General features: G+C 36.2%; 1 protein-coding gene and 1 non-coding gene across 2 annotated transcripts in view; both read right to left on the reverse strand.

Moving 5' to 3' along the window:
* Nucleotides 1-930: 930 nt before the first annotated feature.
* The window catches only part of LOC140754771 (uncharacterized), a 98,018-nt gene continuing 82,388 nt past the window's right edge, over nt 931-16,560 (reverse strand). Inside the window, exons 5-8 of the mRNA XM_073089862.1 lie at nt 12,803-12,909; nt 12,309-12,416; nt 4,724-4,828; nt 931-2,044 (exon numbers count right to left, since the gene is read on the reverse strand). Of these exons, the coding sequence (XP_072945963.1) occupies nt 1,918-2,044; nt 4,724-4,828; nt 12,309-12,416; nt 12,803-12,909 (447 nt within the window). The 3' untranslated portion in view covers nt 931-1,917. The remainder of the gene's footprint in view (nt 2,045-4,723; nt 4,829-12,308; nt 12,417-12,802; nt 12,910-16,560) is intronic.
* TRNAR-ACG (transfer RNA arginine (anticodon ACG)) lies at nt 13,781-13,853 on the reverse strand. Its single transcript has one exon. It is a non-coding gene; the product is annotated as a tRNA-Arg (tRNA).

Consider the following 16,560-nt stretch of genomic DNA (forward strand, 5'->3'; position numbering starts at 1 on the left):
GAAGAGCCTTTCGTCTTTGTCTTGTCTTGAAACGCTGTTTCGAGAATGCTTTGTGAGGAATTCTTTCCATAGTTCGTATGTACGAACGCAGACTAAGGAATGCGGACTAAATCGCGAAGGACCATCACGTGTCCACCGTGTAAATGAAGCCTTGCCCTTAGGCAAGTGCGATGGAAGAAGGGTGGAAAACGACGAGAGATGTTACATTACTCCAGATGCTTTGGTATTCACAGGTTTTTGCTGTGAATCCAAAAGAGGTTCGGGACTTGACATCATGTAACATAAGTGCAAAAGACTTTACTCTTTTTGCATGTTTTGTAGCAACGTCTATTAACCATATGGCTATTTTTTATAGATCTGTCTTCCAATGATAAGTCGTTAATTTCAACTTACTTTAACTGATGCTTTAACTGATTTTCATATTAGATTTCATGTTTTTAGCCCCAGATAGTGTGTATTAGTTACATCGATTTTAAATAATTTGAAAGGTTTACATAGCTCAGTCCTAAATATTTTTACAATAGCAAATATGTCATTTAACTCTTTGATTCTTTAGACCTCTATTGGGTACATATTTGCTTAACATAGTGACTAGCTTGACGACATTAGTCTCAAATAGAGTTATGTTCAATCAAATGATTGGTATTAAGTATTGACGTCGCAGATATTTCCTGATATTTAAGGGAATATGGGTAGTTACTCATAGTAAGTGATGAGTTCCTAATTAGAAAATATTTACTGTCCTTTCATTGGAAGATCCATCACACCTAATATCATGTCACGTTCAAGTTATGATATGTTTACTGCTGTAGCAAGCTTAGTGCTACTTAGGGTAACACGTTATTTATTTTCTTCCAGAACTTCAGCAGATATGCTACTGTTAAAATCGCTATTCAGAAGTTAGATATAGCTTTAGATATAAGCTTTTCAGAAGTTAGATGCGACAAACAGATTTTACATCCTAAACATGTGTGGGCGCCGTTCGCATCTACTTTTGGGCTCTCAATTCTACAACTGAATGTAATATGCTAACTGCTTGTTATAACCTGCTTTTTCGATATCCTACCTAGCACAGTATGTCGTAAACCCAGCTTGTGTACAATCGCCAAAACACTGATGTCAAAAGTAGCACGTCTGCCGGGTCCGTTAGGGTTTCATAATATGCCATTATATTCAGTATAACAGGGTTAATACCTCGTTATACAGATGAGACTGTCAACTCCGTAATTTCAAGTATTGGGACATGGAATTTAAGTATTATTCAGCTTTATTGTACGGCCTTATCACGGACTTTATTCGATTACTTCGTCCGTATGCGATGATATAATCCTTGGCGCCACGTATCCGGGCGTGCTCCGTCTAACATTAATAAAAAAACTTCCTCACTGCGTAACCGACGCCAAGTATTTTAATATTCCGCATATAAAGAGAAATATCAAAGAAAAGTGATTTAACTTCAGCAATTTCCAGAAGCGGTCACGGTTCTACGCTCTTAACACTAGTAAACATCGAATCGTAACACACTAACATTTATTGTTTATTTATCCATTATTGTCCAATTCATCGTCGTAGCAATTGACGGGATGTATAATTGATCTTTTTGTATACGAATAATGTTATTGTCTCGGAATTATTACTAGCCCAAAACCTAGCGCTTTGGGTACAAAAATTCAAGAAATTCACCTATTAAATCCTTAAATCTATAAAAATACAATGCAATTATTCAAAATGGGTTAAAAAGAGCGTATCTACAGAGAAAACCTCAGTTTAAGTATAAAAATATTGCAGGTAGATAGCGCTTGGAAAGCTCGCAGGCGAAAGCTTGGATATGCTTTCGATATGACTGTTATTGATATAGTTGCTGTGTCCGCGAAGGTACGTCTAGAGGTCTAGAGCGTGCTGAGTGCTCTCGGTCGTTCAGTAGGCGACGGGGAGGTACTCGGGGGCGACGTAGTCGAAGTAGGGGTGGTAGATGGTGCGCCGCGCGGGGGGCAGCATCACGTCGGAGTAGCGGGAGAACTGGCGGCTGGCGCTCGGGGGCTTCCTGCAACATGCATAACGTAGAAATCATGTAGAGGCGATATAATTTGTGTTAAAAAATTAGTGGGAAAGTTAATTGGGACATATTTTATTTACGATATTTTTAACGACCAATTGTATAATTACCGACTGCTTAGTGTAAAAGCTTGAAAAACAACAAACCCGATAAACGATTTACGATTTGGAAAATGTACGAAATTATTGAATGTTGGTTTTAGCAATCAAATAATGAGTGATCTTTAATCATTTATCTTATTTGTCTCTCAATCAACATTTTACATGGGTATTATATTCATGATTAAAAATCATTTAGACTGTCAAATTAAGAACAAATCTAAATAAATGGAACATGTACACTGTAGGTACATTAGACCAAATAGTACCCACATTTAAATCGGAAAACTCTCAGAAATGAAGTATCTTTTGTAAGTAGCTATGACCCATAAATAGAGTCATAAATCCTAATTTTCTTCTTGTAAACAATCAGACATAATCTTAAGAAATAATTATCTTTTATGAAAGAACACCAAAACTTTTCAATTAATGCGGTCAATGACTTGAACATAAATCATAACTGCCTTCAACAATGAGCTGGAAATACTAGGAACTCTAAAGAAAAGCCACGGGCTAAGGGACTAAGGTAACTGTTTCATCGTATGCTAACGACGATAACCGAGTCAAACTTAGGAAAGAGTCTTGTATACATTTTTGGCACTTACAGAATATTTTCGAAAATGTCATGATTAGAGCCATAGATTAGTAAAGATACTTCGCCGCCTTGAAATTGAATGAAGCCACAAACGGCTTATTAGTAAGTTCTTTTTTGAATTCTTGACAAATAAAAACATTTTTAGAGAAAATTTACGTATAAATTACTAATACTGCGTAATTTACATAATAAATAAATAATTATTTCAAATATCTTAGGGACATTTTGCACGGAGACGTAGCAAAATTTTTTTACAAAATTTAATTTTTCTTGTTAGGAGTGAGTAATCTTTACTAATCTATGATTAAAGCAAATAAAAAAAGAACTTCTTGCAGTTATATTTGGACCGACGCCACCACTGAAATATGGTGTATCAGAGGCGTACGGTACAGTTAACAGGCGTACTAACTTAATACTTATGATAATAAAGGCATAAAATCATGGGCGGAGCTCCAGTAAGACTAATCGAAAGGTAAAGTTAGAACAATATTTTGTGTATGTATTATGTTGTCCTGGTTTGAAACATGTGGTAAAGTTTCAAATACTTTTCGGAATACTATTACGCACAGATGCCCACGGATGGTCGTGACCATTTACCATCAGATATACTTCAAGTTCGATACTACTTCATTTAAAAAAAATGCTCATCGTACATCTTTCATCCATCCATCCATCAGCCTTTAAGAGTCCACTGCTGGACATAGGGCTTCCGTAATCTGCGCCACTTCGACCGGTCTTAAGTCGTTTGAATCCATCGATTACCCGCCGTCCGCTTCAGATCATCCACCTGGTCGGGGGCCGCTTGTGCTCCTTTTGCCGAGACGTGGTCTCCATTCGAGGACCTTCCTACCCCATAGGTTATCTATCCTTCGATCTATGTGCCAGCCCATTGCCACTTCAGCTTGCTTTTTTTTAGCGCTATGTCGGCACATCTTTTACGCGTACAATATCAGACAAGTTACTTTAAAGGTACGTTCACGGAAACTTGAACAATTCTTTAGAAAAGCAACCATTTAACACTTCACACTTTGTTTGAAAATTGCATTGTTCAAGTTAATTCTGTACAGTTAACTACACTTTTACACTTGATTCAAAGAAATGAATCATTCATTCACTTCACTGGAAACTCTGAAGACTAAACATGTAAATGGCCTCATTTATTTTCATCGTGCAGTCCGATTTCAATTTAGATTGCATTACAATTTTATATTCAAATTTATTTTGTATGTACAATTTAAGTAAGAAGTATTGTTTTAGATTATTATCAATTATAGATTTAATTAGGTGTATCTACTTATAAAAATTCGCAAACATTTGAATGTTAAATCTATGATTAGATCAAGTTAGACGCTCTAATGATTTGGAAACATTCGGAATAACAATATCTACTTATATACATACTTTATTTACTTCCAAACCTAAAATATAGCAACAAAGACATAGTAACTCCATGCATTCCATAATACGTACCTATATTATATAACCGAAAAAAGTCATATAGTCGTATACTTTAAATATACCTTAGTTGTTATAACTAATAATGTGGATTGTTAGTATCCAAGCCAATCGACCGCGACGACCTTAAGAGGACTGGTGGTAGTGGATGCATGAGAGCAGCGGAGAAACGCGTGTTGTGGCACACCTTAGGGGAGGCCTATGTCCAGCAATGGAACGATAAAGGCTGAAGTGATGATGATGATGAAGCCAATCGATATACTACCTAAACCTCCATGCTTCTACATCCATTACATGAATTGACATGTGGAGACTTCCCACAACTTGTCAAGAGATGGCGCTACACATTTCTGAATCACGCTATCGAAGTTTTCATAACATCTTGCATATATACAAGCTCCGAACCGGGACTCGGAGCACGCCCGCTCCCTGGGCATGATCACCGAGCCTGGCGAGAGATATCCTTTAGCCAAGACATAATGCCATACAGCCCGGTTGATATTTTGTTGGTATACTCACTTGCTATGTCTGGTGGCGGGCTCGTCAGCAGGGTACTCCATTTGCAGAGGCTGCAGACCACGGGGCTCCTGCTCGCCGTAGCTTCCGTACATGTAGTCGTCACCTCTGAAATAAATAGTCTTGTAATATTGATACTAACGTTCCCACAGTCACATTTTCATAGATGTTTAAAGTGTGAGATGGTCAGAAGATAAGAGATTGAGTTTAGGTGATTGGTAGTGGTATCGTGCTGATTATTAAGTGAGGTGACTATGACAAAACTTTCCTCACGGGAAGTACTCATCTCCTCTGTATGGGAACTTTATGTTAAGATTAAGTTGTGGACTGAAGCATGGACCTTAAAATTAAAGACAATCTCGCTATTTGTATTAAAGAAAAATTATAAAATAACAAATACATAAAAAGTTATACTCAAGACACATTTAATTATTAATTATATTAATTCACACTTTTATAACAGTTACCTATGCTGTAACGTAGGCTTCTAAGTAAACCTAATCGGGCAACACTGGGTAATTGCATAATAGTAAAAACACTTTGGACCGTATTATTTTGTATTCGAACATTTCAAACAATGTTTCAATTTTTTTTTTTTATATATTATAGGAGTAGCAGACGAGCATGCACCTGATGGTAAGTGGCTACTGCCGCCCATGGACATCTGTAATCAACCTCAGATAGGATTAGATATTCCTATCTGAGGTCAGTCACAGATGCGCTGCTACCCCTGAGGACTAAGCTGGAACGCCTCGGAAAAGTCTGTCTCCCTTACCACACCCTTCAAACCGGAACACAGCAGCGCCTAACACTGCTGTTATTAGGTAGAAATAGGTGTGGCGGTGGTGCCGCCGGAGTCGAACCACAAAGGGTTCTACCACCTTTAATTCAAATTCTTGTATTAAATACCTATTAGCTATATAATACGCATAATATGAGTAATGCGTATTGTTTTATATTGCCTCTTGCGAGTTAAACAGATTAGCGACGCTCGCTCGAGCTGATCCACGGATCTGATATTCGTTCAGTTGCAAATGAACTGGAAAATTGAATCAGCTGCCTACGCGACATGTTATTGTCTTACAAATATCGCGTAAGCATTTCATAGTATAGATATAGATACAGGTGTATGTGTTTAGTGTATAGCATTGGTGGATAACAATGCAACGAAACTTGGTCTCTGAACCAGGGGGTCCGAGGTTTGAATCCCTGTCACGTTATATTCGTGTTAGATATTAATTATAACTTGCTATAACGGTGAACCAAATGTTATTTAATATTAAAGGCGAATTTGAAAAAAGTATGAAATTCTTCAGTATTTTCTTTTTTCCCATCTAATTCCTCAAAAACTCTTAAGAAATTTCTAACTCAACGAGTCCGCAACGTGGCGAAACCGTTCTTCACCTTAATTCCTACCAACACGTACTTTAGCAAGAAAATTAAAAGCGTTTTAAAAGGAAAAAAAGTAATCCGACATTCCTTCTTAGCTAGGGTTGTCACAAAATGAAATTAAAGAGGAAGGTAATATTTTGCGGTCTTTCCCTAAAATCTATCTTGTAAAAATCATTTCTTTTCGTAAAATCTTTAATGAAGACCTAAATGTCTTAAACCTAAGCTTCCTGAACATTAAAGCATTTAAAATAGTGTTATAAAATTTCCTAATCAAAACTCAAGATAAAAATCACGATGTTACTCATTTTTGTACAGAAATAAAATTCCGTATAACATTAATAAATTTAAATATTTAATTTTTATAAGTGGTCAATTTCATATTTTGTTAAATTTGTAGAAAAAAATTAAAATTACTCGCATAATATATTTCTTAACGAACATTTGCCCAAAATATTTATTTAAGTTTTTAATAACCCCGTTAGCTCAAGACGCGTGACAACTAGAGATGGGCAGAGGGTTTAAACCCAATGGGTGAATACGGGTTTAAACCGGGTATTTTGGGTGAAATAGGGTTTAAACCCAAATAAACACCCAAACAGCGGGTGTAAACTATTGTCATTCATATTTTTATTTTCTTCGTGTAATATCATTTTTAAAATAATATTGTAAACAATTCACTAAATATGCACTCTAAAAGCACATATTTCATTTAACTACGCTGTTATAGTCATGTTATAGTCCATTCGGGTGTGTTACATTTGGGTTGCAATTTTCGAAGACCCAATTTTATTTTATAGATGTCAATGATTAGTGTAAAGGGCTTAGTGTACAGTTAAATATTAATTTGTGGAGTCCCAACTGTTGTCCCTCGACCGCCATCTTGAAAAAAGGGCCACACAGCGTTTTTACGCTCTACCAGGCAAACTATTTGTCGCACAGAAATTTAGTAAGAACAATTATGGTTTCAAATTGATTTATCTATAATTTTAGTTCTATAACTTTTTGTCGTTAAACCAAAAATAACAAAGATAATAACAATAATAGATTAAACTTTGGGAAGACTTTTTTTAACTTTTTTCTACTTAATTTACAGAAAATGACATTGAAACATTTTGATAGAGGAGTTTTTATAGTCCGGTCAATTTAGACATAAAAATAGTAATCAAATAACATAAAGCTAAATTTCCGTAGAGACCTTGGGTATACCATCACAAGTAAAGTTCCAAAAGTCCTCATCAATGTGTGTGTCGGCACTTATTCGGGGTCAAACGTCAAAATTTTCGGGTTTCTGGATTTTTCTCGAAAACGGTAAATTTTATCGAAAAGTACCTTGGACCAAAGTTGTAGCACTTAAAATTTTCTATAAAATAATGTTTATATTTTTTTTTCTTAAAGCTATAATTATTAAGATATTACGTAAGAATTACATTTTACATTATATGCCCCTATTCCCACACCACCTGTGCAATAGTATACGAGAGGTATATTTATTTGTTTTAGTTGTGCGCTGTTTGTTTCGTCAAACAAATAATAATTAAAAATGTAATAAAAATAGATGAACCCCTAAAAATGTTACATTTAAAAATGTAAAAACATTAGAAATACAGTAAAAACCTATAGTATATCTATTAAATAAACATTTGAACTATTTTAAAAGCTTTGTGTAGATTTTATTAACTCATTTTATAAACACCCAGATAAATACCCAGTGGGAGGAAATAAACGGGTATTTATTGGGTTTAAACCCTGCACAGGGTTTAAACCGGGTTCTTTGCCCATCTCTAGTGACAACCCTAACCTACACAGTCATGTACTTGCTTCGCCCTCCGTTTTACCAGACAATTTTATTACGCCCAAATGTATTTCGTTTTCAAAAATAAGACACGTTCCCACGGTTTCGGAATCAGCAAAACATTAAATTCTCGAAAAACGTAATATCTCGTCATCTCATTAACTTAGTGGTTTGCTCTTAAAATATCGTCCATACAAATATAATTCTTTAAGAAATTTCGGGATAATTCGTACATTTCTGAGAAGCTTGTCTGTAAGACTCCAATTTTCACTTTTGCAGAGGTTTATACATAGTTGTGGCAGAAGCTCCTAATTATCCTGTTAGCAATTTTTGTTTCTTATGACAAATTTATATACATTTATAAATTTATATTGGGACCCTCTGCGCGTCAGACCAGCATGGTGACCGCTTCGCCACGCGGGTCGTCAACATTAGCCTATATGCTATCCTTGAGCACTCAATTGGAATGTTTCTGTTAGGCCCATAGATTAGTAAAGATTACTCATTCCTAACAAGAAAATGTACCCAGTTTTGAGAATTGAAATAGTTGCGTAAAAAAGTTTTGCCACGTCTCCGTACTAAAATGTCCCTAAAATATTTGAAATAATTATTTATTTATTACGTATATTACGTAATTATTACGTAAATTGGTTACTTATTTTTGTAAATTTTCTCTAAAAATGTTTTATTTGTCAAGGATTCAAAAAAAGAACTTACTAAAATAAGCCGTTTGTGGTTTCATTCAATTTCAAGGCGGCGAAGTATCTTTACTAATCTATGGTTAGGCCCAAAATAATCAGGTTTGTCCTACCCTCCAAAATAATATCATACTGTCCCCAAATACTTACCCACAAAAGCATCTATGTTCTAAGTATTACTTAAATTTAGTTCATCTCTTTAAATGTTTCAAGTAGTTTAGTTGATCCCTTAAAGTTCCAAGTATAACATTTTCCTAAAATAACACCGGTGGAACTAAGTGATAACTGTGTTAGTTAGTACTGAAGTGTTGGCGGATTATGTTTCGCAAGGAGGCGTAGGATGCTAATGGTAAGAGCTTGGAATATATGTAGGCGAGTAAAGCTCACGCAGCTTTTTGTGAGCTTTGAACCGTCAGAAACTATAAACGTGTAATATTTTTATTTTAGCCAACAGCCAATGGGAATATGTTTTCTAGTATTTGCTAGAAGTTCTAATTATAAAACATTATGTTTTTAAAGCAATAATTTGTTTAAACTAAAGAGACAATTTTTATAAAAATCTATTATCCCGCTCCACACTGATAGTGTCATTTGACATTAATATTTCGGAACGACTTATCACCAATTGGTAATACGTCGTTGACGATACTTTCCTCCCTATGTCCGGGTTATTGCTACTATATAGTAAAACGAGCTTTTGCCCGACATAATATTTTCATCCCTTATTTTATCCTCTTGGGGGTAGAATTGATCAAAATCCTTTCTAAGCGGATGCCTACGTCATAACATCTACCTGCATGCCAAATTTCAGCCCAATCCGTCCAGTGGTTTGGGCTGTGCGTTGATAGAATATGTCAGTCAGTCGCCTTTGAGTTATATATATTTAGATGGTGTTCTAACCCTTTTTTTAACAACTGGATGAGGCCTGGATAAAACTCAACTGATTAAGGATTAAACATTTTTACAACGGTGTAAAAATAAACTGAAATGAAATTACTTGTTACACATTATTTTGTATAAAATAGGAGTAGCAGACGAGCATGCAGTCCATCTGATGGTAAGTGGCTACTGCCACCCATGGACGTCTGTAATCAGCCCCAGATAGGATTTGATGTTCCTACCTGAGGTCGGAAACACATGCGCCGCTACCCCTGAGGACTAAGATGGAATGCCTCGGAAAAGTCAGTCTCCCTTACCATACCCTTCAAAACGGAACACAGTAACGCCTAAAACTGCTGTTATTAGGTTGAAATAGGTGTGGCGGTGGTGCCGCCAGAGTCGAACCTCGAAGGGTTCTACCACCTTCAATACACATTTATAATAATTACAATAACAACCTAATAAGGACTTATATTATTTACTAAGTACCTATATAGTACATATTTTTCTGGAGTGCGGCGTGGTTATTCACGACGAGCTTATGCCCGTGGCTTGGCTCGCGTTACGAAGTAATATTTTCATCCCCTATTTTAACCCCTTGGGGGTAGAATTGATCAAAATCCTTTCTTAGCGGATGCCTACGCCATAACATCTACCTGCATTCCAAATTTCAGTCCGATCCGTCCAGTGGTTTGGGCTGTGTGTTGATAGATCACTATGTCAGTGAGTCACCTGTGAGTTATATATATTTAGATAGCAGTTAGGACTAGATATCATATCACTATGACATACAACAACTAAACTGTACAACATAGAACATTAACATGTTTATAGTAAATTAATTGCTCTTTAATTAAAATTCTACAGCGTTTGCATTTAAACCCAACCTTCGTACCCTAGGTATCCTTTAAAATAAATTAAATGTAGCCTACGCAATAAAATATATTCCCCGTATCTAAGTAAGGTCTACAAGGCTACATCTATTGTTCTCGAAAGGTTAGATACTTAAGGTTATACGAGTATAGGTTAAGGTAATGTTATTTGAATTAAAAGAGACAATTATCTTCCTACTTTAGTTAATAATTGTGATGGAACTTTGCTATGAACGATTTGTCACCGTTAGAAAACGATGATATCTATGTATGTATAGTATAACATATGTATATGTTATTTTCACATCTTTTTAAGTACACACTGATAGTACCATTCTGCGCCCCCTATCCACTCACAGGTCTGCTGGGAGAAATTTCTTACAGCAGTGCCTTTGTACATATTATTTCTTTATATGTGTTTGCCTTTTTTATATCTGTATTGTGTGTACATAAATAATAAATAAATAAAAATGGAAATTATTTCGTTGATTAGCATTCGACATGTTTTTTAATTCGTTTTCGCCAGCAAACAGGATTTTGATTCCTTTTTCGTTCCTGATATACAATTGAAGTAAAAGGGTTTGATGGCACCTTACACATCTAAATTCCGAATAGGATAGAAGTAGTACCTATCTGAGGACAATTTCAAGTAAGATTGGCGTTCTGTCTGAGGTCGGTGGCAATCCTTATGGATTTTTGATAACGTGAGACTTCCTGTTTGATTAGGTGATGCCTTAAGAGCGGCGGTTCACAAGTTCAGAAGAGTCACAGTTCGTAGCTTGTTGAAGATATTTTGAGAAAACTTCGATGGCGTGATTCAGGATCGTGTGGCGTCATCTCTGTTGGAACGTCTTACGCAAGTAACTTTTCTACCAAATTGCTTAAATCTCAACATAGGTAGCACCTACGCTGCCTTTACAGGGATTGGACTAAGAAGGGTTCTTAAAAGCGAAATTGGAGTTTTATCAGAATTTAATATGTATTATTGATATATTCCTCAAATTCTGAAGAAGTAAATCGAACTCGCAAAATTTAAACCGCCCGAAAACTAAATTGAAACGATTCCTATGAAAGATTAATGAGTATTTCATATATTTCACAGTAAAATCCTAGCTAATAGCAAAAATAGATATTACATCAAACTGAGTATTCTTAGAAGCTAAATCTCGTTTGTATACAAGACAAATAATTCAATGAATCCTGAACAAAGGGCCCATTCCCAGAACTGCCTACGGATCGTTTTTGGATCACCGAGTTTATTTACCTACAATTGGGTTATATTTAGCCTTATTTTATTATTTGCTTTACAATAATACTGAGTAAAAAGATTTTTTTGGGTTATTAACGCTTTTTGAAAGAACTAAAGAATTTTCAAGAAGATATACTCAGAAAGATATAGATTCGAATCATTCGAATCGCGTGGTAAGGTAATCCACTTATTAACATAATAATATGGCCATTTACCTATCTCTCTGTGTAAATTGGTGATTAATGAAAGATGTTTCATTAAAATTAAGCCGTGACCCAAATTTGGTGTCATGTTCCGTTCCAAAGCCTCTGATTTTTCGAAAGTTACTCTAAGTATACTTGTAGTCATCGCAGTCGAACTTATTTTTGTTGACGAGAGGGAAACCTCCTCGGTGATCGTCATCGACCCGGACTCCGGGATCTGCAACCGGAGTCCTCTAAGCGTGTTGCTCCGATAGGCTTCACCCTGGTGAGCATAAAGCTTACCACATCCTCTGGTGTGTACGCCATCCTACTCGGGGTCGCTTTACGGGCGATTCCAGCTCCCACTCTTACCACCCGATACCCCGGAAGCCCCCTTTTAGTCGCCTCATTCATTTATTCTACTGTAGCCCCATTTGGGTCCCAAAAATATAGGGACAATCGCAGACGAACTGCCTAGAGTTTTACCAACCATATGTAAAATTGGTCAGTTTTTCGTCCCTTACCCGCGTCCAGCTGCGATCTCCTTCAGTTCCTGTTTCTGTTCAGTTTCATACTTTCTTTGCAGCTCACGGACGTGTTCTTGACGAATCAGTTTCTTCAGGGCTTCGAACCTGGGATAACATACTTTTATTAGTACACCAAAAGTGAAATAAAGCCGCTGCAGCATTCCACACAGATAAACTTGCCACTACCCTGGCGTGATAGACGTCATTTTAATGGATCTTTAAAATTCAATCATTATTAAAGTTTTTATTTTATTGAAGAATAGATTTTAGTGTCACAAAATGTACCCTTTTTTGATATAGGTGTAGTTGCAGTGAAATCTTCTTTTTCTAAAAATGTTTCAACTCTTGTTGAAACCATATTAAAATCATGTGGTTAAGGCAGATTGGTGGATTTCGAAACCCTTTCTTTATAAGAAAATATTCAAATTCTGCAAGTAAGATTGTTAACGTGGCTACGTTTCTTGCGAATTATAAAGATACTGTTAGCATACCTGTCGCGTTGGGGAGGCACCATGAAGGTAGGTCCTCGGGGGCGTGAGGGTCCAGAGTACCGCAGGATCTTGCCGGAGGGGTGTGGCACGTTCAACATTCCAAACATCTGCGAAAACATTCTCATTATTTATTTTGCTATAGTATGATATATAATGGTTATTATTTTATAAAATAATGGGCAGTGATAGCCTAGTGGTTGAAACGTTGCGTTGCGATGGAAAGGTCCGAGGTTCGAGTCTCAGGCACCTCTGATTTCTGATGGAAAAGTAATAGAGATCCCAAGAAATGTTTTCAAGGGTATGTAAAATGTACAAATACGCACTTGGCCAGCGCGGCGGGCTATGGCATTATTCTTGTCATTCTGCGAGGAGACCCATGCACAGTAATGGGTTCACGACGATTATATATAATATAGAAGTAACAAATAAGTGTCCAGTAAGTGGCCAATGTTGTCCATGGACAGCATTTTTTCTATTTTAATATATTTTAAAATTGGGTAGTTTGAACGGGGAGGTAGTATGTACCGCCATACCCTTTTTCTAATGTGAAGAAGTTCTGCCTATCGTTCGAAGGGTATGGATGCTGGCTGTGATCAGACCCGTTCGATATGAAGTTGGTCACGATTGTCCATGTGTGGGGGTGACAGTGGCCACTCATAATCATGTGGACTGGAAGCACAAATTATCTATAAACAGACTATCTGGTCATGGTTATCGGGGCCTTTGAGTTTTCAATTTTTTTTTTCAAAATCAATTTATGTCGATTATTTTCGGTTACTTTTGGTATATATATATTTTTTATTATATAAATTATTTATTAACACTAAACATATTTTAACAAATATTAATACCGTTAAATTATTATTATTAAATAAAGAATATATAAACTTTCTGTGTATTATTTTTTCTAAATTATTATTATTGTTTTATTTCAAAAAAATATTAATAAAATTAAAAAAGGACTATCTAGTAATTGTACGACCCTGCCAGGATTCGAACCTGGAATCTTCTGATCCGTAGTCAGACGCGTTATCCATTGCGCCACAGGGCCGATGTGAGTTGCACTGAAATAGTCATACTATTTCAGTACAAGTTCTTGTATCTTCAATACAAGTTTATTGCAGAACTAATTATGTTTAATCTCTTATATAATTATAAAATTCTCGTGTTACAATGTTAGTTACCGTACCCCTCCGAAACGACTACCGATTTTCACCAAATTTTATATGCATATTCAGTAGGTCTGAGAATCGGCTACTATCCTTTTTTTATACCCCTAAAGGATAAGGGTTGTTCACTCTTAACATTTTTTTATTTGTATGGCAACACAATGTTCGCCGGGTTAGCTAGTTTGTATCTAATATATTTACAGTCTAAGAATCGACCGCGTCATTTCTATTTCTAAAAGTTTTTAAATAAGTTAATGTATATGACCACGATACAGGATGGAATAAATACACAATAGCGAGGAATTTAGTAGGATCTGTGTATATTGTGTGGCATTTTAGCCATTTCGTAGAACGGATGTTAATTTTAGTAAAATTCTACATTCAGTTGCAGTTGATTTTATTTTTCTTATTTCAACGTAATTAAGCAGCAAAGGTTTTATCTTTTTGACAATCTATTTTCTATAACTCCGTTCCGTTTCAAAAATATAAAGTCAGTGAAGTGCTTCAAATCCCTTTGTCCTATTATTTCGTTCTCATTCCTTTGTTTGCAAAGTTTGAGTGTAAAATCGCCATTTCTTTTACTGTTACAGACGGCTTTGAACGCCCACGTGTTTTTCATTCATTCGTGTACGAAAGAACGAATGAATAGCCGATTCAACGATATTGTTTGTAAGCGTTTCATTACTAATGTTTATGAGCGCTTTGTTTTACCCGATTGTCAAAGAGAGCATATTTTTATTTTAGGAAAAGATTTTAGAAAATATTATAATTATAAAACTATCTATTTTTACCTACTAAAGAACGAAATTTGACAATGTTTAGTATGAGGTAGGCCATAGATGCGCTGATACCCCTGAGGACTAAGCTGGAAAGTCTCAGAAAACTATGTCTCCCTTATTACACCCTACACACGATGGCGGTGGGTTTGGTGAAGTTGTTGTCGATCCCCAGAAGGTTATACCACCTTCACAGAAATAAGTGTGGCAGTGGTGCCGCCGGAGTCGAAAATTCCAAAAGAAGCATGTTTGACTCGGGCCGTAACGTCTATTCAATTCTCATTCGGTCTCAAGTTATTGTTTTTCAAATTATTCATCATCAACCCATTATTGTCCCACTGCTGGGCACGGGTCTCTTCGCAGACTGAGAAGGATTAAGCCATAGTCCACCGCGCTGGCTAAGTGCCTATTGGTAGACTTCACATACCTTCGAGATTTCTTTTTTTTTTATAAATCTCTCAGATATGCAGGTTACCTCACGATGTTTTCCTTCACCGTTTAGCACCGTTAGCAAGTGATAATTAATGTCTACGCACATAATTTTGAAACTCAGACGTGCCTGGGATTTGAACCTCGGACCCCTCGATCGAGAGGCCGAGTTTCTAAACCACTAGGCTATCACTTTCAAATTATTATTTGTTCATAACTCGTTCGGAATTTCAAATGAACGTGAAAACAATTTCCACTGAGCAATTTCACTTTCAAATCGCCCTTGATCTGACAACCTTGGTAATATTTATAGATAACACGAAGCCGTTCAAACTCCAAGATTCCCATGAAATAAGGCATGTTGTAATTGTTGGCAACTTGAACGGCGAATTCCCCGAAGTTGTGAAAAACAAAAGTTTGTTCGCGGACGATTGACTTCCCGTTGTAGGTCGATATCGGAACTGCAAGGCCCTTCACTAGTTTGTGCTCGTGACTTCGCTTACTGTACCCTTATCATGAGTTTTCAAAACATCCCACAATATTACGTTACGTTTACTCAATCCATTATTCTGTTCCGTTTGCTTCAGTAGACTGAGTAAACGTAACAATAAGTAAGTGCTCAAGTCTTTTTGTATGCCTCACATGATCGCAAAAAAGAGAGACAAAACATAAAGCGCCATTTTGTGTGTTTAGACATATAATGTTACGTTACTGACACTATAGTTCTGATACAATCCGCTAGGGGCGCTCATTGGAATTTGTATGGGCAAATACGTAAACAAATACCAAAACAGTCATATTTGTCAAAACGTAAAAACTCATGGTAAGCGTACTGGTGACTCATGGTTCACTTTAGGGGATATAACTCATAAGCTTCTGTATCATATCTAGGTGATTCGATGCGTTTCGATGCATTCTATATAAAGTTAGGTGATAAGTGGCTACTGCTACTCAATTCCTGTAATCAATTCCAGACAAGATTTGTCCTACTTGGAGTCGGCCACGTATGTGTCTCATGCTTCCCCTAAGGACTAAGTTCAAATGTCGGACGGGTGTGTCTCCAATGACCGTAATATAAACTGTTACTGTATATTAGGTGGACTGCGAGCATTGTTACCCCAATCTCATATAAAATATCAATATTAACAATGTCATTGTAACCTATTTGTTACAAGCTAATATTGTATACATTCTTTTTATATGTAGGCATCATGTCAAATGTTGAAGTAGTTCAATGGCACAGTTAAAATTGATATAGTCTTACATGGCAGTTTCTTATAATCCAGGATCTTATTTGAAAACAGGTAAATTATATATTTTTTAATATTCAATGTTTTTTAAACACAAAAAAATCATCTAGATAAATCCTGTAGTTGAATGTGAG

Source organism: Epargyreus clarus, unplaced genomic scaffold (assembly GCF_041222505.1).
Source record: "Epargyreus clarus isolate Ecla_fem2 unplaced genomic scaffold, WU_Ecla_fem_2.2 ptg000031l, whole genome shotgun sequence".
NCBI lineage: Eukaryota > Metazoa > Arthropoda > Insecta > Lepidoptera > Hesperiidae > Epargyreus > Epargyreus clarus.